At 38.4% G+C, this 23909-nt stretch overlaps 2 protein-coding genes across 8 annotated transcripts in view; both read right to left on the bottom strand.

The window, feature by feature from the left end:
• Positions 1-23909, bottom strand: part of LOC111795359 (indole-3-acetaldehyde oxidase-like) — a 33891-nt gene that overhangs the window by 599 nt on the left and 9383 nt on the right. The window lies entirely within an intron of this gene.
• LOC111795358 (indole-3-acetaldehyde oxidase-like) lies at positions 136-22233 on the bottom strand. Of its 7 annotated transcripts, XM_023677729.1 has the most exons (14): positions 10495-11042; positions 9449-10143; positions 9365-9378; positions 7598-8589; positions 6817-7076; positions 6517-6726; positions 6047-6265; positions 4561-5520; positions 3375-3470; positions 3138-3236; positions 2804-2993; positions 1977-2292; positions 1602-1677; positions 136-465 (listed from the first exon to the last, which is right to left on the bottom strand). In XM_023677729.1, exons 1-12 carry the CDS (start codon positions 10646-10648, stop codon positions 2063-2065), a joined length of 4119 nt encoding a protein of 1372 aa, XP_023533497.1. In that variant the 5' UTR covers positions 10649-11042; the 3' UTR covers positions 136-465; positions 1602-1677; positions 1977-2062. The 7 variants fall into 7 exon arrangements, with proteins under 7 accessions (XP_023533497.1, XP_023533494.1, XP_023533492.1 ...); XM_023677726.1 differs by lacking the exons at positions 9365-9378; positions 9449-10143; positions 10495-11042 and adding exons at positions 21268-21291; positions 21874-22233 and having other exon boundaries at positions 7598-9268; XM_023677724.1 differs by lacking the exons at positions 9365-9378; positions 9449-10143; positions 10495-11042 and adding exons at positions 21258-21291; positions 21874-22232 and having other exon boundaries at positions 7598-9258.

Below are 23909 nucleotides of genomic sequence, written 5' to 3'. Positions count from 1 at the left end.
GAATGTACATAGAATTAACTGATAAATTCACTGCTTCCAAGTTTACCTGCACTTTTTCTGTCATGAAATGACCAAGGTTTTATGAACCAAAAGATATGCCTTCTTAATCATAAAGCCGAAAGGAATTATTATAAGTAAGAAAACTGGTTACTTAAGAAGCTTAACATGCAAAAGTACAAATCAACCACCAGACCAAAATTACAATTGTACCGGATGGTGCAGACAACAACCTGACTTATAAGCACATCCCATTTGACCGAACTCATTTTCTCCTCCAGTATTTTCTTGCGAGGTTTTAGTCTTGAGATGAACTAGTGCAAATTATCCTCAATCACAGATTACAGCCCGGCCCCTTCCTGAAGAACTTTTGCCTAACGTGAAGGTTGCCTTCCTCTAAAGTTGGTACCTTTGGAACTACCATTTTCTCCATGCATTGTTGCTTTCCTCATTTTCTCTTCATCGAATCTGTGGAAAATTTTGTTGTCATTCCCAATGTTGGACAATGCCCTCAGGTCTCTCTCGCACTCTCTTCATGCTAAGAGTTCTAACTTTTTTCGTTATGGTTGGTTAGTTGTTAGCTTGTGATTGTTTTTTTAGATGGCCAAGCGAGTTTGATTTTTGTGAAATTAATTTTTCGAGAAACTTGCTGACTTCAATGTTTGCTGGCATTAATGAAAGACGATGAACCTCATCTACAAATCCGCTCGTCAAGTCGGTTGTATCTTTATAACCCTAACTTCCAATCCTTGGCTTTGGAAGTATGTTATTTGATCATCTTAAGATTCCTACTGGACACCTTCTATGATTTATGCTTCCCCCACAACTGCAACTTGTCCTTGACCCCTCTCCCTTCACACATACTCAAACTACACCATATACCTTATTGTGTATGACAAGTTAATGTGCCAGCGTTTTCCACCGAGATTATTGGTTCTCATCGAAGCTTGCTGCATGTTTTCTAGTATTGCTTTTGCCTATAGCTAACGGAAGGCGACTTCTGAATATTCACTGATAATTGGAAGAAATACCCTAAAAAAATCTCTCTTTTGGGTGAAGTTTGATAATCTTGGTGAACGCTACATTACCCTTAAGGTAAGAAGTTTTGTGTATAAAGAAAATGGAGTTCTTCATCATGCTTGGCTCGACTCCAACTAGCCCTTTTAGATTTAAACAATGAATGTCATTGTTTTCTCTTGTTTCTCTTTAATCAAGTGTGGTATATTACAGATTCAGTACATGCATTTCTTATCAGAAAGATGATCAAGTTATATTATAACCAAAGGTTGATTTCAATGTTCATTTTCCAAAAAAGGTGAACAGTTTTGTTGATCCAGTGAAAAGTTACATAGTTCAGTATCTCACGTCACAAAGAACACCAGAAGTATATAGTAATCTGTAGTGAAATGGGTCAAATGGAAATCTTGTATTTTAGATCGTTAACAGCAGTAAAACAGAATTAGAAAGAAAATACCAAGCGGGAAAGCAAAAATCTCAACATTAATACTCACAAAAAGTTGCCATTAGAAAAATACAGAAATTTAAGCAAATATTTCAATTCGAAATTGTAATTTTCATTATTGATTTCAATTCAGTACTCTAACCTCTACATTTCCCAAAAATTACGGGTCCATCCTTGCCTTAAACACGAACCTTGCTGACACATCCATCCTTTTTCTGCTGGAAAAGGAAATATAAAGAAGCAGAAACATTTTTAGCTCCCCTTTGATTTTATTCTGCTGTTTTTCTTTCTCTCGTCCTTTTTGTATGTTTAGGCAATAATCTCTTTTCGTAATTTCAATGAAAAGTCTCATTTCTTGTCACGAAGAAAAGAAGAAACATTTTTACTTGGATTCACAGTCTACAACTAGCACTAATAACCCTCACTTACAAAGCAAAATCCCCAGTAACCCATGATCTATGTAGTTCTACTTATTTCCCTTCTGCAAATAAACTTAGAAAATGAGAGAGTGGATTACCTCATAGACTGATCGCATTGTCACATTACATGCATTATCTTGAATTAATTGGCATGACTTGTGTTTTGGGAGGGAAGAGTTTCAGGTCAGCTCGCTGTGGTTCTCAATTCATTGATCCATTTCAGGTAACTTTCCACAGAGTCCAGCCCACAGAGCTCTTTAACAACAGGCATGGTAGCAGGAACCTCTAGCTGGAACGCATAATCAGACTCATCTCGATGTTTCCATGTACGTATCTGTTTTCGTGCCTCTTTAATAGCAGCTCGTGTTGCACAGTGGACTGATGCAGCTAGAAGCAATGGTGGTTCTCCTGAAGCTGCACAAATGCATTTCATTTAATTAAATCCCACTTCAAATCAACCCTTCTACAACACCAATTTTATCAGATCTCTCACCCTCACTACAACTGCTATGCCTTACATCCAATATCAATAAATTATAAGCCAGTTTGGAATGAATTTTTAAGAGCAAACACTTACGCAAATACTATTCCAAACAGATCCTATACATACTTCTTACTATTTGGATGTTTCTAGACAACAGTTTTTATTACCCATATAGTTAAATGCAATCTTTTTCCCTTACTTCTGCGTCAAGCCAGCATATGATGATGGCGCCTATAATTTTGTATTGTTTCCATGAGGCCTTAGCTGAAAAACTAAAAGCCCAATAAAAGAAAAAGTCTACTAATGTCTACAACAAAGCAAATGAAAGTATAGTCAGTTGAACTCTGCAGAGGAATGGAGAAAAATATCTAGAATTTTTTCTTATAAGAGTAATTTACATTCTTTTCCAACCTAATCAAAAGTCAATAAAGTTTGGCCTACCTTTTGAAGAGAGAATGTGGTTTTTATGACGTCCAGAGTTCAAAATTTCAACGTTGAGCTGTTTTGGTATGGTGTCAATTGTAGGAATTTTGTAAGTCCATGTGCTGTTAGTAATAACTAGTCCATCAGGATTTGTCAGGTATTCCTCTGACATATAAAATCCAATTCCTTGAACAAAGGCTCCTTCAATCTGCACAGAATGATTCTTGGATATCCGATCAATCTATTCCCACTTAGAAATAGGCATATGAAACTCAAAAGCGTCGAAACTCAAAACATAAGAGATTGAAAAACGAATTAGGAACTCAATTTTGTGCTTAATTTAGCTATTAACCTGTCCCAAATCTACAGCAGGATTGAGGCTTCGTCCACAATCCTGGATAATATCTGAACGCAAAATTGTGGTTTCTCCAGTGAGAAGATCAAGTTCCACCTGTCAAGGCATGAATTTGGGGAATTGAGCTTTGCAGTAAAATAAAGTGGAATTGAAGTAGCAGCCAACTGCTTCTTTTTAACTTGAAAATGTTGATACAATGGTAAACACAAAAGGAGGTGTTGTTAATGGACGTGCCTCACTCACTGCAACTCCATAGTTTAAGTAGCTGCTTGAAACAAAGTCTGGGACATACAAAGAATTAACTGATAAATTCACTGCTTGCAAGTTTGCCTGCAGTTTTCCAACATGAAATGACAACGGTGTTATGCATCAAAGGATATGTCCTCAATCACATGTCCAAGAACATTCATATGAGGTAAGAAAACTGCTCACTTAAGGCACAAACAATGCATAATGGTATATCAACAATCCGACTAAAGGAGCACGTGCTTCCATTTAGTTTCATAAATAGAATATATAAAACCAAAACAAGAAGGCCTTGAACATGTGTGTTCAACCCAACAACAGGTTTCACGAAAATATTTAGTTTGGAAAGTTCAAGGGTTAACAGTTCCATGAGCATAAAAAATAAAGTTCAACATGCCCATGGAGAATTCATATAAAAGTTTAAGAACGACCTTCTACACTACATCTAGAAGCTTCAAATAATTTNGCTAGAAGCAATGGTGGTTCTCCTGAAGCTGCACAAATGCATTTCATTTAATTAAATCCCACTTCAAATCAACCCTTCTACAACACCAATTTTATCAGATCTCTCACCCTCACTACAACTGCTATGCCTTACATCCAATATCAATAAATTATAAGCCAGTTTGGAATGAATTTTTAAGAGCAAACACTTACGCAAATACTATTCCAAACAGATCCTATACATACTTCTTACTATTTGGATGTTTCTAGACAACAGTTTTTATTACCCATATAGTTAAATGCAATCTTTTTCCCTTACTTCTGCGTCAAGCCAGCATATGATGATGGCGCCTATAATTTTGTATTGTTTCCATGAGGCCTTAGCTGAAAAACTAAAAGCCCAATAAAAGAAAAAGTCTACTAATGTCTACAACAAAGCAAATGAAAGTATAGTCAGTTGAACTCTGCAGAGGAATGGAGAAAAATATCTAGAATTTTTTCTTATAAGAGTAATTTACATTCTTTTCCAACCTAATCAAAAGTCAATAAAGTTTGGCCTACCTTTTGAAGAGAGAATGTGGTTTTTATGACGTCCAGAGTTCAAAATTTCAACGTTGAGCTGTTTTGGTATGGTGTCAATTGTAGGAATTTTGTAAGTCCATGTGCTGTTAGTAATAACTAGNGCTTAATCATAAAATGTTCTACGAGATGATTCAGAGCAGACAACAACCTGACTTATAAGCACATCCCATTTAACCGAACCACTCTCCTCCAGCCTTTTCTTGAGAGGTGTTAGTCTCTCCACCAATATATTGCAGCAAAGTCTAACTGCCTCACAGCTTGATTCGGAGGTAGTACTCGCATATGTACCCCCTCCTTGTATTAAGCCAAGGGTATCAGATTGAACCACTCTCACCTTTTCCAACAGGTCACTGGTTCCATCACATTTAATTGAGCTAAGGGCATATGTAACCATCTGTCTCACCTTTGTCCACAGCCCCTGACCAATTTCAATACCCCCAACTTCCACAGCCACAGAACCATCAGTTAGAATGCTCACTTTCCCTGGGGTTGGTCTCAGTGTCATTCCTTGCACGACAGGAATTCGAGAAAGACCTCTTTTTTTCCAAGTGTTGCAGCTATTAAATTTATCTACCATTTCAGTTCTTTGTTCTAAGCATGAAGATGTGGCTAACCTATCCCAAATGGAAGGTAAGGTGTAATCTTGAGGTTCACCTGCATTCTTGTAGAATTTTTTGAGGCTGCTAAATGTATGCATATTTACTCCCCGGACAGTATCGACATCCATGCAAAGAGTAGATGCTACATGTTCAATTATTGCTTCAGCAATAAAGGATCCTTGTGCCAGCCCAGGGGCTCGCATTGTAGATCTGCTTGGATTGTTTGTCTTGCATACTTTTATATCAAAAGATAAAGCACCCCAATCATACTTCTTAAGTCCATTGACAATGGTTTGTGGCATAATTGGACTTACATCAATACTCATCCCTGCATCAACCAATATATCTAATTGACATCCTGTAATTTTACCATTAGATTTGAAACCCACATTGTAAGTTACTTTCATTGGATGTCTCCCTCCTGCCATTATCATGTCAGTCTTTCGATTAATGTAAATCCTGACAGGACGACATAACTTGTGAGCTGCAAGTGCACATGCGGAAGCAACCTAAACAACATAATTGTTAAAAGGCAAGAACTCGTATATTAGAGTGCCGTTCATGTTTGGGAAAATAATGAGAGCAATAAAAGAGAAGTGAGAAGGTTGAGACCAAACTACAGGGAAACAAATAGAGGTGAAAGTGTTGAACATCAATAAATAATGAAGAATATAACAATCTTAAAAATCACGAGAAGTTTCTGCTCTGCTACAATTATCTTATTTTTTTATTCACCGTATCCTCATCCTACCAACTAAGAATATAATAAAATTGACAACATAATAAAGCTTTCAACAAAATTCACTGTTTTGAAACTGGCATGCAAGGACTACTTGGGAGTAAAATCATAATTGCATATATATACTTGATTTCTGTTCCCCTCATATTGAGAAAACACTATTTCTAGTAAGTCAACGCAGAAAACTTCGAATGGAAGTGGAAAATCTTGTTTTACTTAGAAGTTCATAGAAATGCACCAGTGAAGAACCGTATTCCAATAGTTAATTGCACATAGAGTTGGCAGCAGGTACTCACAACCATAGACTTCATGGCCTTTCCACCAAAGCCTCCTCCAACCCTTCTCGTAATTACACGGACATTATGTTCAGGAACACCGAGGCACTTTGCAATAACAAAATGCGCATTAACAGGCCATTGACTTGAACTGTAGACTACCATGCAGTTATCTTCATCTGGAATGGCAAGTGCAGAATGGGTCTCCATATAAAAATAATATTGTGATCCAAGTCTGATCTGGATTTAAAAATTTATGAAAACGATTAGGAGAAATGACCTATCTTTTGAATAGATAATAACTAATCACATTTGTAGCAGAATAGTTCGGAACTAATTTTTTGGTGTGAGATATGGTCAAGTAGGCCGCCATGGTCGAATCTCTAACTATTAGACTTCAAAGTGGTTCAACTAAGTAAATCAAGGAAATTCCCCAAGGAAGGTATACCATCATTGTATATTACGGCCAAGAAATTCACTGTAGAAGGTACCTGAGCCGCGTTAATATGGTAATCTGCTTCAGCCATTCCTTTTGATATATCACCAACCTGTTTTGGAATTAAAAATGAAGGAACTTCAAAGAAGCTTGACCTCTTAACAGCATCTTCTACAGAAAGAATAGGTGCTTCCAAATTATCTGTGTCATAATCCACTACTGCATATTCTGCAGCCACATCTGCATGTTTCTGAGTATCTGCAACCTAAAAAAAATGTGGATAGGTATTAAGCACCAAAGCAAGTAAGTCTATGACTGAGGTTGCTATAAATGAATCATGAGAAATTCAAATTACCACAAAGGCAAGTGGCTGACTAGCACACTCAGTCAACTTATCTCCAAATAGAATTTCGTCACCAAACATGGTTCTAGTTCCAATGTTCTGTCCACCCACAGGAATATCTCTGGCGGAAATAACAGCAACAACTCCCTCTGGTTGTGATTTGGGAGGAAAAGTAAGACCCTTTACCCGTGCCAAAGGCTTTGAGCTATATATGAATGCTCCATATAGGCAATTTGTTGGTGAAGGAATATCGTCCACATAGATAGCCTCACCTAAAATATTTATTAGCATATTTACATTGGTTCCCTAATACTTGAGAACAAGAAATCATGTCAAACAAATAGACCTAAAAGAACATGCAACGCTAAATATTATGAGTGTAAGCCTAAAATATCAAGTGAAGAATCAGCTTTGAACATGTAAGCCTAACCTTGAAGCAATATTCGAGTATAACAACTAGGTAATAAGACACATCTGACACGAAGTAAATGGATCGAGCCAATGTTGAAAATGCAAGAAGTTCAGAACTGGGAGGTTCTAAATCTAATTCAAATAAGATAGCATGCACATACCTTCAAATCCATGTAATAAAGGTAGCAAAAATAGGTCGACTTAACCTGATCTCACACACCCACATGTAAAAGTACTAACTCATTTATGTCCTGCCATGCAGACTAGGCTTGCTACAGAATATTCTAGAGTTTGTGAATGTTCAATGCTCACGAGGTTAACTAAGACAAGTTCATTCTGTCTTTGAAAGTCTAATTTCATATTATTACAAGATATAAAGTACCTGAAGCTTGAATGGCAGCTCCAGATTTTATAATGGCATCTCCGACTGGATAATATTCTGAACTCAATTCCAGTGTCTGCTTTCCAGATGACAGTAGAGTAGCAGTTTTATTATAACCAAGTAGGCCGTGGTTTGAATTAAATCTGTCAGGTAGTGTTGACGAAGCATTCCTGCATCCATCTACGTAATCTTTATTGATTGCAGCTTTTTCATCAACCAAGGAGCTTAAGAACTCAAAAAGAAACCCAACTGCTAAGCTTGTCCGGTAAGCAGGATATGAAGTGCCCTTTTCAGGAACTATAGTGGCTCCAGTCAATGAGATAGCTTCATATATGACATTATAATCAATAACTTTTCCAGCTAGAAATTCTTCAATCTTTCTTGCTCTAATGGCATGTTTGGTTCCATATGCTCCAAAAGCCAGGTGACAGCTATTTAATATGATCCCATTGGAATTTTTACATGGGGAGATTGCAGCCAAGAAAGCAGCATTCAGATACGGTAGTGCATTTCCAAGGGGTCGTGGAGAAGCTCTAAAACTATCAAACATGACAGTAGCATCATTTGAATAAACATCCCTAACTGAATCCCAATTTGGAATCTTAACACTTGAAAGTACACATTTCGGACCCAATGGAGGTCTCTTGAGAAACTCATCCAACATAATCGTTTCTTGGCTGGAACCAGTTAATATACTTATCATGGAACCTGCAGAAAGAAGTATTGTGGCAATATCTGAAGGAAATTGTTTTCTTTGTGCCATCATTAAATTTCCTCCAATGCTGGCAGTATTTCGTACAAAACTCGAAGCAATTTTCTCCATGTGCTCGGCCAGTTTATTGAACACTAGCTCGCCTATTGAGGAGCTTTCATGGTTATTATTTTTCAGAGCTTCAATAGCTTTTGCAATTGTCACCGTTGCACCAATCTCTATTCCTGTTGAATCCATTCTGATAACTGAAAGCTCAGGGATGTATTTAAGATTAATGTATCTATCAACATGTTCAAATGCTTTGTAGTATCCGACTTCAGTGTTGCCAACGACTAACTTTGTATTGCTTATATTATTGGACTCGTCACATCCCAGTAATCTGTTCAGATCCTCAATACTAACGGGATTAAACCAGGAACAACCTTGAGACTCCACAAAAGGGATAGACCTTATTTCCTTTTTTAAAAATTCAGGAAACAAGCACGGGCCATTATTTGGATCATAAGGAGGCAATTTACTCGATTTCTCTTCCTCACCACATCCCTTTCGCCAGAACGCGTTTAACCCCAAGTCCTCCATGTCAACATCAGAAGCAAAACTCTTACAGGCATCAGCAATTGGCCTGTATCCTGTACAGCGGCAGAGGTTTCCAGAAATAGCCTTTTCGGCTTCAGAAACCGTAAGTTTCGAGAATCCCGGTGAGGGCTCAGGTCGATTGGTCTTTTCAGCCTTGACGAGAGCAGAAAAAAGTGAAACACACATTCCAGGGGTACAAAAGCCACACTGAGAAGCATGAAAGCCAGCAAATCTTTGATGAATTGAGTGGAAACCATCCTTGCAATTCCCAATGCCTTCACTGGTTGTAATTGAACAGCCATGTATACTACCAAGCAAGGTAAGGCATGAGCTTACTGTAAAATCTTCGACCTTATCTAACACAGGATCGTATTTGGACAACATNTGTGCTCGGCCAGTTTATTGAACACTAGCTCGCCTATTGAGGAGCTTTCATGGTTATTATTTTTCAGAGCTTCAATAGCTTTTGCAATTGTCACCGTTGCACCAATCTCTATTCCTGTTGAATCCATTCTGATAACTGAAAGCTCAGGGATGTATTTAAGATTAATGTATCTATCAACATGTTCAAATGCTTTGTAGTATCCGACTTCAGTGTTGCCAACGACTAACTTTGTATTGCTTATATTATTGGACTCGTCACATCCCAGTAATCTGTTCAGATCCTCAATACTAACGGGATTAAACCAGGAACAACCTTGAGACTCCACAAAAGGGATAGACCTTATTTCCTTTTTTAAAAATTCAGGAAACAAGCACGGGCCATTATTTGGATCATAAGGAGGCAATTTACTCGATTTCTCTTCCTCACCACATCCCTTTCGCCAGAACGCGTTTAACCCCAAGTCCTCCATGTCAACATCAGAAGCAAAACTCTTACAGGCATCAGCAATTGGCCTGTATCCTGTACAGCGGCAGAGGTTTCCAGAAATAGCCTTTTCGGCTTCAGAAACCGTAAGTTTCGAGAATCCCGGTGAGGGCTCAGGTCGATTGGTCTTTTCAGCCTTGACGAGAGCAGAAAAAAGTGAAACACACATTCCAGGGGTACAAAAGCCACACTGAGAAGCATGAAAGCCAGCAAATCTTTGATGAATTGAGTGGAAACCATCCTTGCAATTCCCAATGCCTTCACTGGTTGTAATTGAACAGCCATGTATACTACCAAGCAAGGTAAGGCATGAGCTTACTGTAAAATCTTCGACCTTATCTAACACAGGATCGTATTTGGACAACATAACAACACAAGCACCACAACCGCCTACATTTCAAAATAACCAATTACGTCAACAGAGTTTTATCAAATTAAATAACTATAATGATTTCTGCATTCTGATAGAATACTAAGAATACTCATTCTGCAATAGAATACTACAGACTACATTCTACAGACTACAGACTGCAATAGAATACTCATTCTACAGACTACATTCTGATAAAGTAACGTCTGAAATAGAATACTCATTCATGCAATAGATTCAATCCAGATTAACGCAATTAATGAAAGAAAATCCGTTTATCCATGAAAAGGAAGCAACCCCAAGACGTGAATTTGAAAAAGATTAATTAATTCGTTAAATAGAGGGAGAGGAAAAGGGAGAGACAGAGAGACCTTCACCACAGCCAAGCTTGACACTCTTGAAAGAAGTACGGTGGCGCAGAAAGTGAAGCAGAGTAATGGAAGGGTCAACAGAGGATAGCTCAAACCTCTGTTGATTGACAGCAAACACCAGAGGAACTACTGCTTTGTTTGGTTGATTCTCCATTGTGCATAGTGGGAAGAAAAGCGATGGAGTCTTTGTTTCAGTGATTGAAACCAATTTATAAGAACATAGAAACTGTTTGCCGCTGGATCAAACCATACGTCCCCGCCGCCCGTCAAATGCATCTTCATTCTGATCGCGGCAAAGACAACTGGAAAACGTACTGATTTTACATTTTCTAGGTTGCTTTTTACGGAGAGAAGGAGACAATCTAGACAACGACCCATCGATAAATCTAAAATGAAAATGTGCAGAGTGGATAAAGCCTGCATTGACATTGAAATCTGTAGCTCCGGCCTCAACGTCATTGCAACCATCACAACGAACAGATGGGAAATTTAATCTTCAGAATATGGATGATCTGTTCATCCATGGCCTCCTCGTGTCAACTATATGAGGAATTCCATTACCTTACGAAAACGGGGAGAACTGTCATTGTTTATAAAGCTCAAGTATTTATTATTATTATTTTAAATGCTGGATAATTCATTTTTAATTTATAAAAAAAGTAATAGTTTCCAAATTTTTAATTCAACAATATTAACTAATTTTACCTTTGGTAGTAGAGATGTTCAGGAGGTAAGCGGGAATAGAGACGGGATGATAAGGCTATTTTCACCTCAACAATATTAACTAATTTTACATTTGGCACTAAAGATGTCCACGACCCGACCCGGAGATCGGGAAGCCTTTCTTGTCCCCATCCTCACTATCTATTCATTCTCACAAAAATTACTATTTACTTTTGTAGTAATTTTTTTGTTTATCATTTTTTTAAAAAGAGTTATTTTAAAGTTTTTCATTTTTAAATATAATCTTTATTTTAAAAGAATCCTAATAAATCAATATAATTTTAATATTACATCATCTTTTATTAAAAGAATCCTAATAAATCAATATAATTTTAATATTACATCATCTTTTATTAATTTAATTTTTTTTTAAATATATACGTATTGAAAATATATTTAGAGAAGAGAATATAATTATGTTCGGCTCAATTTAGGTAAGAGTGAAAAATGTTCTCCACTGACTCTCTATTATAATAGACATCTTTATTTGACAGCAATTTTAGTCTTTTTATCAATTTTTTTTGTGTTAATATAAAAGGGAGATCTAATTTTTTTAATAATTATTAATAACATTAATATGAATTTATTTCAAATTTTGTTAGCTTCCAACAAATAATTTTTTAATACAATTTTAGTCGAGCTTTATAGCTGGACTCCATTCAAATGGAGTCATACCAACTATTAGGGATGTACACCCAACCCGAATGGTAAGGGTTGGGTTGGGTTGGGTTTGAATGGGTTGGAATGGTTCACGGGGTGAGCAACCTGTTCACTTCGGCGCTCCCCCACTCAACTCACCTGCCTCTCTACTACAAGGTCGTCCACCTATAAGGACTTGCGTTGTGCTCAACTTGACACTTGGCCAACTCTTGTCTTGCTTGACCCCCGACTTCTCTGCTTGCAACCACTGACACTATTCCTCTAATGTGAATGATTCTTTGGAAGACACCCGACTTGGTGTGCCTTCTATTTCATTTCTTGCCCATATCGCAACCCCAAGCCCTAGGCAAATGATCTTGGTTCTTACTTTTGACGGGTAGATCTCCCCACACTGAGGTGTCGACACACAACACTAATGAACTTCGGGGAGTCTTGGGTTCAACCAACAACTAATTCTAATACTAACCCGCAAATGTCCTGCCCACTCTAGCACTCTTGACACACTTGCAAGGTCTTCAATCAACCCTCGGGTTCTTTGTCTTGTCCGATTAGACACCCAAAATGTAGCTCTGATACCAATTGTCACGGTCACACTTCTTCAACCGTGCGGCATCGTGTTTCTAACACGATGCATGGTCCGTGAACGTGCTCCAAGGTGCGATTACTTGTCTCTCTCGTGCTCACTCCTCTTGGAACACTTCCACGTGCATTACTTACCTCTCTCGTGCTCACTTCTCTTAGAGCACTTCCACAAGCATTACTTGCCTCTCTCATGTTCACTCTTCTTGAAACCCTTCTACGAGCATGGTTTGCCTCTCTCATGCTCACTTTGCTTAGAAGAATGATCTAAATTTTTTTTGGCATGACGGTAAAATAAATGATCGACAACTATGAAGGCTTCACCGAATATATACGTATATTTAAATTAACGTCTTCAACAGCATATGCAACCATCTGGCAAAGGTAAGCCAGATAACCCTCACTTAAAAAGCACCCAGTAACCCATGATCTGTATAGTTCTACTTATTTCCCTGCTGTAAATAAACTTAGAAAATGAGAGAGTGCATTACCTCATAGACTGATCGTATTTTCACATTACATGCATTATCTTGAACTAGTTGGCATGGCTTGTGTTTTGGGAGGGAAGAGTTCCTGGCCAGCTCGCTGTGGTTCTCGATTCATCGATCCATTTGAGGTAACTTTCCACGGAGTCGAGCCCACAGAGCTCTTTAACAACAGGCATGGTAGCTGGAACCTCTAGCTGTAACGCGTAACCGGACTCATCTCGACGTTTCCATGTACGTATCTGTTTACGTGCCTCTTTAATAGCAGCTCGTGTTGCACAGTGGACTGATGCAGCTAGAAGCAATGGTGGTTCTCCTGAAGCTGCACAAATGCATTACATTTGATTAATAAATTATAAGCCAGTTTGGAGTTTGGAATGACTTTCTAAGAGCAAATACGTTCGAAGTACTTAGAACGTCATTCCAAACAGATCCTAATCATACTTTTTAATATTTGGACGTGTCTAGACAACCGTTTTTACTACCCATATAGTTAAGTGCTATCTTTTTTCCTTTCTTACTTCTGCGTTAAGCCAGCATATGGATGGTGGAGCCTATAATTCCGATGCATATTGTATTGTTTGCCTGAGGCCTTATGTAACCGCCCAAGTCCACTACTAGCAGATATTGTCTACTTTGGACTTTTTCTCAAAGTTTTTAAAACGTGTCTTCTAGGGAGAGGTTTCCACGCCCTTATAAGGAATGCTTCATTTCCCTCTCCAACCAATGTGGGATCTCACAATCCACCCCTTGGGGCCAGCGTCCTCANAACTTGCACAGCCCAAGCCCACCGCTAGCAAATATTGTCCTCTTTGGACTTTCCCTTTTGGACTTCCCCTCAAGGTTTTTAAAACACGTCTTCTAGGGAGAGGTTTCCACACCCTTAAAAGGAATGCTTCGTTTCCCTCTTCAACCAATGTGGGATCTCACAATCCACCTTCCTTGGGAGCCTAGTGTCCTCATTGGCACACCGCCCAGTGTCTGGCTCTAATACCATTTGTAACAGCCCAAGCCCACCGCTAGCAGATATTGTCCTCTTTGGGCTTCCCCTCAAGGTTTTTAAAACGCGTTTTCCAGGGAGAGGTTTCCACACCCTTATAAGAAATGCATCGTTTCCCTCTCCAATCAATGTGGGATCTCACAGTGTTTGTAAAAACCCAAGCCCATCGCTAACAGATTTTGTCCTCTTTGGGCTTTCCCTTTCAGACTTTCCCTCAAGGTTTTTAAAACGCCTCTTCCAGGGAGAGATTTTCACACCCTTATATGAAATGTTTCGTTCCCCTCTCCAACCAACGTGGGATCTGACACCTTAACTGAAAAACTAAAAACCCTATAAAAGAAACAGTCTACTAATGTTGACAACAAGGCAAATATCTAGAATTTTTTCTTATAAGAGCAAGGGAATTACATTCTCTCCCAACCTAATCAAAAGTCAATAAAGTTCGACATACCTTTTGAAGAGAGAATGTGGTTTTTATGACGTCCAGAGTTCAAAATTTCGACGTTGAGCTGTTTCGGTATGGTGTCAATTGTAGGAATTTTGTAAGTCCATATGCTGTCAGTAATAACTAATCCATCAGGATTTGTCAGGTATTCCTCTGACATATAAAATCCAATTCCTTGAACAAAGGCTCCTTCAATCTGCATAGAATGATTCTCGGATATCCAATCAATCTATTCCCAGTTCGAAATAGGTATACGAAACTCGAAACTCAAAAGCGTCGAAACTCAAAACATAAGAGATTGAAAAACATATTAGGAACTCAAATCTGTGCTTAATTTAGTTACTAACCTGTCCCAAATCCACAGCAGGATTAACGCTTCGTCCACAATCGTGGATAATATCGGAACGCAAAATTGTGGTTTCTCCAGTGAGAAGATCAAGCTCAACCTGTCAAGGCATGAATTTAGTGAATTGAACTTTGCAGTAAATAAAGTGGCATTGAAAATGTTGATACAATGGTTAACACAAAAGGAGGTGCTGTAATGGACGTGCCTCACTCACTGCAGCTCCATAGTTTAAGTAGCTCATTGAAACGAAGTCAGGGATATACATAGAGCTCACTGATAAATTCACTGCTTTCAAGTTTGCCTGCACATGGCTGCCACTTAGTTCCACAAATATGATATATATAACAAAACCAAGAAGACCTCGAACACGTGTTCGACCCAACAATAGTCTAGAGAAAATATCGAGTTCGGAAAATTCAAGGGTTAGTAGTTCCACGAGCGTAAAAAACAAATTCGCATGTGAATCAATAACACTAAACTAGAGGGAAAAAATGTGATAATAGAAAGAAAACATGATTGCTTAATCATAAAATGTTCTACGAAACGATACAGAGCAGACAACAACCTGACTTATAAGCACGTCCCATTTAACCGAACCACTCTTTTCGAGCCTTTTCTTGAGAGCTGTTAGTCTCTCCACCAATATATTGCAGCAAAGTCTAACCGCCTCACAGCTTGATTCGGAGGTAGTACTCGCATATGTACCCCCTCCTTGTATTAAGCCAATGGTATCAGATTGAACCACTCTCACCTTTTCCAACAGGTCACTGGTTCCATCACATTTAATTGAGCTAAGGGCATATGTAACCATCTGTCTCACCTTCGTCCACAGCCCTTGACCGATTTCGATACCCCCAACTTCCACAACAACAGAACCATCAGTTAGAATACTCACTTTCCCTGGGGTCGGTCTCAATGTCATCTCTTGCACGATAGGAATTCGAGAAAGACCTCGTTTTTTCCAAATGTTGCTGCTGTTAAATTTATCTACCATTTCTGTTCTTTGTTTCAAGCATGAAGATGTGGCTAACCTATCCCAAATGGAAGGTAAGGTGTAATCTCGAGGTTCACCTGCATTCTTGTAGAATTTTTTGAGGCTGTTAAATGTATGCAGATTTACTTTTCGGATAATATCGACATCCATACAAAGCGTAAACGCTACATGTTCAATTATCGCTTCAGCAATAAAGGATCCTTGTGCCTCTCCAGGAGCTCGCATCGTAGATCTGCTTGGATTGTTTGTCTTGCATACTTTTATATCAAAAGATAAAGCACCCCAATCATACTTCTTAAGTCCATTGACAATGTTGTGTGGCATAACTGGACTTACATCAGTACTCATCCCTGCATCAACCAATATATCTAATTCACATCCTGTAATTTTACCGTTAGTTTTGAAACCGACATTGTAAGTTACTTTCATTGGATGTCTCCCTCCTGCCATTATCATGTCAGTCTTTCGATTAAGGTAAATCCTGACTGGACGACGTAAGTTGTGAGCTGCAAGTGCACATGCCGAGGCAACCTAAACAACATGATTGTTAAAAGGCAAGAATGAATCTTAGAGTGTCGTTCATGCTTGGAAAAATAATGAGAACATTGGCAAGAAAAAGAGAAGTGAGAAGGTTGAAGGAAAACTATAGGGAAACAAATAGAAGTGAAAGTGTTGAACATAAATAAACATTGAAGTATATATTTGTAACGCCCCAAGCCCACTGCTGTCAGATATTATCGTCTTTGTGCTTTCCCCTCAAGGTTTTTAGAACGTGTCTGCTAGGGAGAGGTTTCCACAAACTTATAAAGGATGTTTCGCTCTTTTCCCCAACCGATGTGGGATCTCACAATCCACCCCCCAAGCCCAGTGCACTCATTCCCTTCTCCAATCGATATAGAACCCCCCAACCCACCCCCTTCGAGCCTAGCATCCTCGCTGACACACGCCTTGTGTCCACCCCCCTTCAGGGTTTAGCCTCCTCGCTGGAACATTTCTCGGTGTCTAGCTCTGATACCATTTGTAACACTCCAATCCCACCGCTAGCAAATATTGTCCTCTTTGGGCTTTTCCTTTCGGACTTCCCTCAAGGTTTTTAAAACGTGTCTGCTAGGGAAAGGTTTCCACACCCTCATAAAGAATGCTTCGTTCACCTCCCCAACCGATGTAGGATCTCACACTAACGATCTTAAAAATCATGAGAAGTTTCAGCTCTAATACACAATTATCTTATTCTTTGGTTCAATGTATCATCATCCAACTAACTAAGAATATAATAAAATTGAAAACATAATAAGGCTTTCAACAAAATCGAAAATGCATATATACTTGATTTCTATTCCCCTCATATTGAGAAAACACTTTACTAGTAAGCCAACCCAGAAAATTCCCAATGGAAGTGGAAAATCTTGTTTTACTTGGAAGTTCAAAGAAATGCACTAGTGAAGAACCGTTTTTCAATAGTAAATTGCACATAAAGTTGGCAGCAAATACTCACAACCATAGACTTTATGCCCTTTCCACCAAAGCCTCCTCCGACCCTTCTCGTAATTACACGAACATTATGTTCAGGAACACCGAGGCACTTCGCAATAACAGAATGCACATTAGCAGGCCATTGACTTGAACTGTAGACTACCATGCAGTTATCTTCATCTGGAATGGCAAGTGCAGAATGTGTCTCCATATAAAAATAATGTTGTGATCCAAGTCTGACCTGGATGTAAAAATTTACGAAAACGATTAGGAGAAACGACTTACTTTTGAACAGACAACAACTAATAACATTTGTAGCTAATTTTTTGGTGTGAGAAACGGTTAAGTAAGCCACGGTCGAATCTCTAACTACTAGAGTTAAAAGTGGTTCCCCTTCCCTCTCCGGGCAGGCATACCATAATTATATATTGAGGCAAAGCAATTCATTGTAGAAGGTACCTGAGCAGCGTTAACATGGTAGTCTGCTTCAGCCATTCCTTGCAATATATCACCGACCTTTTCCGGAATCAAGAACGAAGGAACGTCAAAGAAGCTTGACCTCTTAACAGCATCTTCTACAGAGAGAATAGGTTCATCCAAATTATCTGTGTCATAATCCACCACTGCATATTCTGCAGCCATATCTGCATGTTTCTGAGTATCTGCAACCTAACAAAATGTGGATAGGTATGAAGCACCTCAGCAAGAAAGGGTTCCTTCTATGACTGAAGTTGCTATAAATGAATCATTGGAAATTCAAGTTACCACAAAGGCAAGTAGTTCACTTGCACCCTCGGTCAACTTATCTGCAAATAGGTCTTCATCACCGAACAGGGTTGTAGCTCCAATGTTATGTCCACCAACAGGAATATCTCGAGCGGAAATAACAGCGACAACTCCCTCTGGTTGTGATTTGGGAGGAAAAGTAATATCCTTTACCCGTGCCAAAGGCTTTTTGCTATATATGAATGCTCCATATAGGCAATTTGTTGGGGAAGGAATATCGTCCACATAGATAGCCTCGCCTAAAATATTCATAAGCATATTTACATTGGTTTCCTAATACTGGAGAACAAGAAATCGTGTCAAATAAATAGACCTAAAAGAACGTGGAACGCTAAATATTATTGAGTATAAGCGTAAAATATCAAGTGAAGAATCGGCTTTGAACATGTAAGCCTAACCTTGAAGCAGTATTGGAAGTATAACAACTAGGTAACATGAGACATCTGACACTAAGTAGACTCGATCGAGTCGATGTTGAAAATGAAAGTAGTTCAGAATGGGGGGATACTAAATCTAATTCAAATGAGATAACAGGCACGCGCCATTGAATCCATGGAAATAAATGTAGCAGAATATGTCGACTTAGCCTGAGGTCACACACCTACATGTACAAGTTCTAACTCATTTACACCCTGCCATGCATACTAGTTTTGCTACAGAAGCTCACGAGGTTAACTAAAACAAGTTCGTTCGTGAGAGTCTAATTTCATATTATTACAAGATATAAAGTACCTGAAGCTTGAATGGCAGCTCCAGATTTTATAATGGTATCTCCGACTGGATAATATTCTGAACTCAATTCCAGTGTCTGCTTTCCAGATGATAGTAGAGTAACCATCTTATTATAACCAAGTGAACCATGGTTCGAGTTAAATCTTTCAGGTCGTGTTGACGAAGCATTCCTGCATCCATCTAGGTGATCTCTATCGATTGCAACCTTTTCATCAACCAAGGAGCTTAAGAACTCAAAAAGAAAGCCAACTGCTAAGCTTGTCCTATAAGCAGGAGATGAAGTGCCCTTTTCAGGAACTATAGTGGCTCCAGTCAATGAGATAGCTTCATATATGACATTATAATCAATAACTTTTCCAGCTAGAAATTCTTCAATATTTCTTGCTCTAATGGCATGTTTGGTCCCATATGCTCCAAAAGCCAGGTGACAGCTATTTAATACGATCCCGTTGGAATTTTTACATGGGGAGATTGCAACTAAGAAAGCAGCGTTTAGGTACGGCAGTGCATTACCAAGGGGTCGTGGCGACGCTCTAAAACTATCAAAGATGAAAGTAGCATCATTTGAATCAACGTCCTTAACTGAATCCCAATTTGGAATCTTAACACTTAAAAGTACACATTTCGGACCCAATGGAGGTCTCTTGAGAAACTCATCCAATATAATCGTTTCTTGGCTGGAACCAGTTAATATACTTATCATGGAACCTGCAGAAAGAAGTATTGTGGCAATATCTGAAGGAAATTGTTTTCTTTGTGCCATCATTAAATTTCCTCCAATGCTGGCAGTATTTCGTACAAAACTCGAAGCAATTTTCTCCATGTGCTCGGCCAGTTTATTGAACACTAGCTCGCCTATTGAGGACGTTTCATGGTTATTATTTTTCAGAGCTTCAATAGCTTTTGCAATTGTCACCGTCGCACCAATCTCTATTCCTGTTGAATCCATTCTGATAACTGAAAGCTCAGGGATGTATTTAAGATTAATGTATCTATCAACATGTTCAAATTCTTTGTAGTATCCGACTTCGGTGTTGCCAACGACCAACTTCGTTTTGCTTATATTATTGGACTCATCACATCCCAGTAATCTGTTCAGATCCTCAATACTAACGGGATTAAACCAGGAACAACCTTGCGACTCCACAAAAGGGATAGACCTTGTTTCCTTTTTTAAAAATTCAGGAAATAAGCACGGTCCATTATTTGGATCATAACGAGGCAATTTACTCGATTTCTCGTCCTCACCACATCCCTTTTGCCAGAACGCGTTTAANTTGGTCCCATATGCTCCAAAAGCCAGGTGACAGCTATTTAATACGATCCCGTTGGAATTTTTACATGGGGAGATTGCAACTAAGAAAGCAGCGTTTAGGTACGGCAGTGCATTACCAAGGGGTCGTGGCGACGCTCTAAAACTATCAAAGATGAAAGTAGCATCATTTGAATCAACGTCCTTAACTGAATCCCAATTTGGAATCTTAACACTTAAAAGTACACATTTAGGACCCAATGGAGGTCTCTTGAGAAACTCATCCAATATAATCGTTTCTTGGCTGGAACCAGTTAATATACTTATCATGGAACCTGCAGAAAGAAGTATTGTGGCAATATCTGAAGGAAATTGTTTTCTTTGTGCCATCATTAAATTTCCTCCAATGCTGGCAGTATTTCGTACAAAACTCGAAGCAATTTTCTCCATGTGCTCGGCCAGTTTATTGAACACTAGCTCGCCTATTGAGGACGTTTCATGGTTATTATTTTTCAGAGCTTCAATAGCTTTTGCAATTGTCACCGTCGCACCAATCTCTATTCCTGTTGAATCCATTCTGATAACTGAAAGCTCAGGGATGTATTTAAGATTAATGTATCTATCAACATGTTCAAATTCTTTGTAGTATCCGACTTCGGTGTTGCCAACGACCAACTTCGTTTTGCTTATATTATTGGACTCATCACATCCCAGTAATCTGTTCAGATCCTCAATACTAACGGGATTAAACCAGGAACAACCTTGCGACTCCACAAAAGGGATAGACCTTGTTTCCTTTTTTAAAAATTCAGGAAATAAGCACGGTCCATTATTTGGATCATAACGAGGCAATTTACTCGATTTCTCGTCCTCACCACATCCCTTTTGCCAGAACGCGTTTAACCCCAAATCCTCCATGTCAACATCAGAAGCAAAACTCTTACAGGCATCAGCAATTGGGCGGTATCCTGTACAACGGCAGAGGTTTCCAGAAATAGCCTTTTCGGCTTCAGAAACCGTAAGTTTCGAGAATCCCGATGAGGGCTTAGGTCGATTGGTCTTTTCAGCATTGACGAGAGCAGAAAAAAGTGAAACACACATTCCAGGGGTACAAAAGCCACACTGAGAAGCATGAAAGCCAGCAAATCTTTGATGAATTGAGTGGAAACCATCCTTGCAATTCCCAATGCCTTCACTGGTTGTAATTGAACAGCAATGTATACTACCAAGCAAGGTAAGGCATGAGCTTACTGTAAAATCTTCGACCTTATCTAGCACAGGATCGTATTTGGACAATAGAACAACACAAGCACCACAACCGCCTACATTTCAAAATAACCAATCACGTCAACAGAGTTTTATCAAATGAAATACCTATAATGATTTCTGCAGAGAAGAATAGTGAACCAATGATCAGTTACAAATTGAATCCAACCATCCGATTTCCATGGTAAAAAGTAGCCGAATTGCTGGAACAGAACATCATCTTCAATTTTAAACAATGGTGATGAATCTTTAACTAGTACTCTTTCATGTATCAGATCATAATGGACAGTGGAAGTCGTTTGAACCAAGGTTCACAGAAAACAGACTATCAGTAATATAAACATAAACAGACTATCAAGTTGTACTCATCAGAGGTGTGAAAGGAAAGGACAAGCCAACTAAACAAAGTTTGCAAAATAGTAAACGGCAACTATAGTAGCCAACGAAAACAGATACTTAAGTGCACTATATGCTGATAAAGTAGCGTCTGTAATAGAATACTCATTCATGCAGTAGATTCAAGCCAGATTAAGACTACTAAAGAAAGAAAATCCATTTTTCCATGGAAAGGAAGCAACCCCAAGTCATGGATTTGATAAAGATTAAGTAATTGATCAGAGAAAGAAGGAGAGAGAGACCTTCACCACAGCCAAGCTTGACACTCTTAAAAGAAGTATGATGGCGCAGAAAGTGAAGCAGAGTAATGGAAGGGTCAACAGTGGAGAGCTCAAACCTCTGTTGATTAACAGCAAAGACTAGAGGAACTGCTGATTTGTTTGGTTGATTCGCCATTGTGGATGTCAGGAACAAAAGCGGCTTCCACCTTGCATTTTATAGACAAGAGGAGCCAATCTAGACAACCACCCATGGATAAGTTTAAGTTGAAAATGTGCAGAGTAGATGGAACCTGGATTGACATTGAAATTTGTAGCTCCAACCTCAACATGATTGCAACGTCACAACAAACAGCTGGGAGCAATTTAATCAGATGATTTTTTTTTAAGTTATGTAGCCTACTGCTTATTCAATTACTCAATGTTATACATGCTTATTCAATTACTCAATGTTATACATATAGTAAGGCTATATAGGGGAGCATATATAGTAAATGTAAACAAGCTATATATATAGTAAACACCGCTCTGTATAGTAAATGGTCATATATATAGTAAACAATTATTATAGTATAATAAACAGCTATGTATGGTAAATGGTTATACATAGTAAATGATTATATATAGTGGCTAACTATATATCTACACACATCCTCCTTATGCCTAGACAGTGTTTTGAAAATGTATTTTCCGCGTTTTCTGTATTCTCTGTATTGTAGTAGTTTTTGTGTTCTTTGTATTCTAGTTTTTTGTGTTCATCTAAATCGAGTGTGTGAGTTGTTGTGTGGTTCTAACAACTGGAATCAAAGATGGGAGATATTCATCACGATCTGTGAAGATGGAAAGCTCAAAGATTGAAATTGAGAAGTTTGATGGATATGATTTCGGTTTCTGGAAGATGTAGACTGAAGATTATCTGTACTAGAAAGATCTTCATGAACCCTTTTTCAGGGTGAAGCCGAATACCATGACCACGGAGCAGTTAAAGCTCAAGGAGCAGCAAGTTCTAGGATTGATCCGATTAACATTGTCCAAAAAGGTAGCATTCAATATTATCTAGGCAAAATAACTTCAGATCTATTGAAGGCATTGTCGAACATGTACGAAAACCGTAGACAATGAACAAGGTGTATTTGATGCGTAGATTGTTCAATCTACAAATGTCGATGGATCGGTTGCAAATCACATAAATGAATTCAGCATGATTGTAAGTCAACTGAGCTATGTGGAATTCATAGAAATTCAATATGATTGTAAGTAAACTGTGCTATGTGGAATTCAATATGATTGTAAGTCAACTGAGCTCTGTTAAATTTAATATGATTGTAAGTCAACTGAGCTCTGTGAAATTCAATATGATTGTAAGTCAACTGAGCTATGTGGAAATTAACTTCGAAAATAAACTCAAAGCATTGATTTTGATGTTATCTTTATTTGATGAGCCTTTCTCAAGAACTTGAAAAATGGAAGTTTGATGAAATCCAAGATGTAGTTCTCAGCAAAAGTACTCGCAAGAAAAGTTCGAGATTCTCGAATCTCTAAAATTTTTAAAATCTTTCAGAAGAACCTGAAAAATGGAAATTTGATGAAATCCAAGATATAGTTCTCAGCGGCAAGAAAAGTTAGAGATTCTTGAATCTCTAAAATTTTTAAAATCTTTCAGATCTGAAATTTTTTTTCAAATAGGAGAGTCGTCGTGGTAAAATTGTCGTCGACTCGTTAGTAGAAGGAGGATAGCTGACCGTGGACAGGTGAGAAGAAAAAAAACTGTAGAATTGAGAGGGAGATGAGAGATAGAAGGGGGAAGGACCAAAAATTTCTAAATTTTAGGTCAATCACTCAAGTCTCTCATCAACTCCATCAACTCCCACTTTAGTTTTAGTTGTAAATTACATAATGCAAGTGAAACATCAATAATTTACACAACCCACGCATAATTGAGGTCTAATTTTTACCAGACACCATTTGTCCTCTACTACAACACCATCACCTTCTCTTGGTTTGTAGTTCCATTTCAGGATGGATTTCTTTTGAATTCTTTTAGACATTAGGAGGCTATT

This window comes from Cucurbita pepo, chromosome LG05, assembly GCF_002806865.2.
Source record: "Cucurbita pepo subsp. pepo cultivar mu-cu-16 chromosome LG05, ASM280686v2, whole genome shotgun sequence".
NCBI classification, from domain to species: Eukaryota; Viridiplantae; Streptophyta; class Magnoliopsida; order Cucurbitales; family Cucurbitaceae; genus Cucurbita; species Cucurbita pepo.
This window is presented reverse-complemented; position numbering and strand designations above follow the sequence as displayed.

Excerpts from the sequence above, each read along its gene's own strand:
- LOC111795358 (XM_023677730.1), bottom strand. The coding sequence starts at position 22,027 with ATGGCGAATCAACCAAACAAATCAGCAGTTCCTCTAGTCTTTGCTGTT. Across the intron at positions 16,258-17,221 it reads AGGGCATAAAGTCTATGGTT|GTTGCCTCGGCATGTGCACT; the intron begins GTGAGTATTTGC and ends CATGTTGTTTAG. Across the intron at positions 15,034-15,297 it reads GGGACGTGCTTATAAGTCAG|GCAAACTTGAAAGCAGTGAA; the intron begins GTTGTTGTCTGC and ends AGCCATGTGCAG.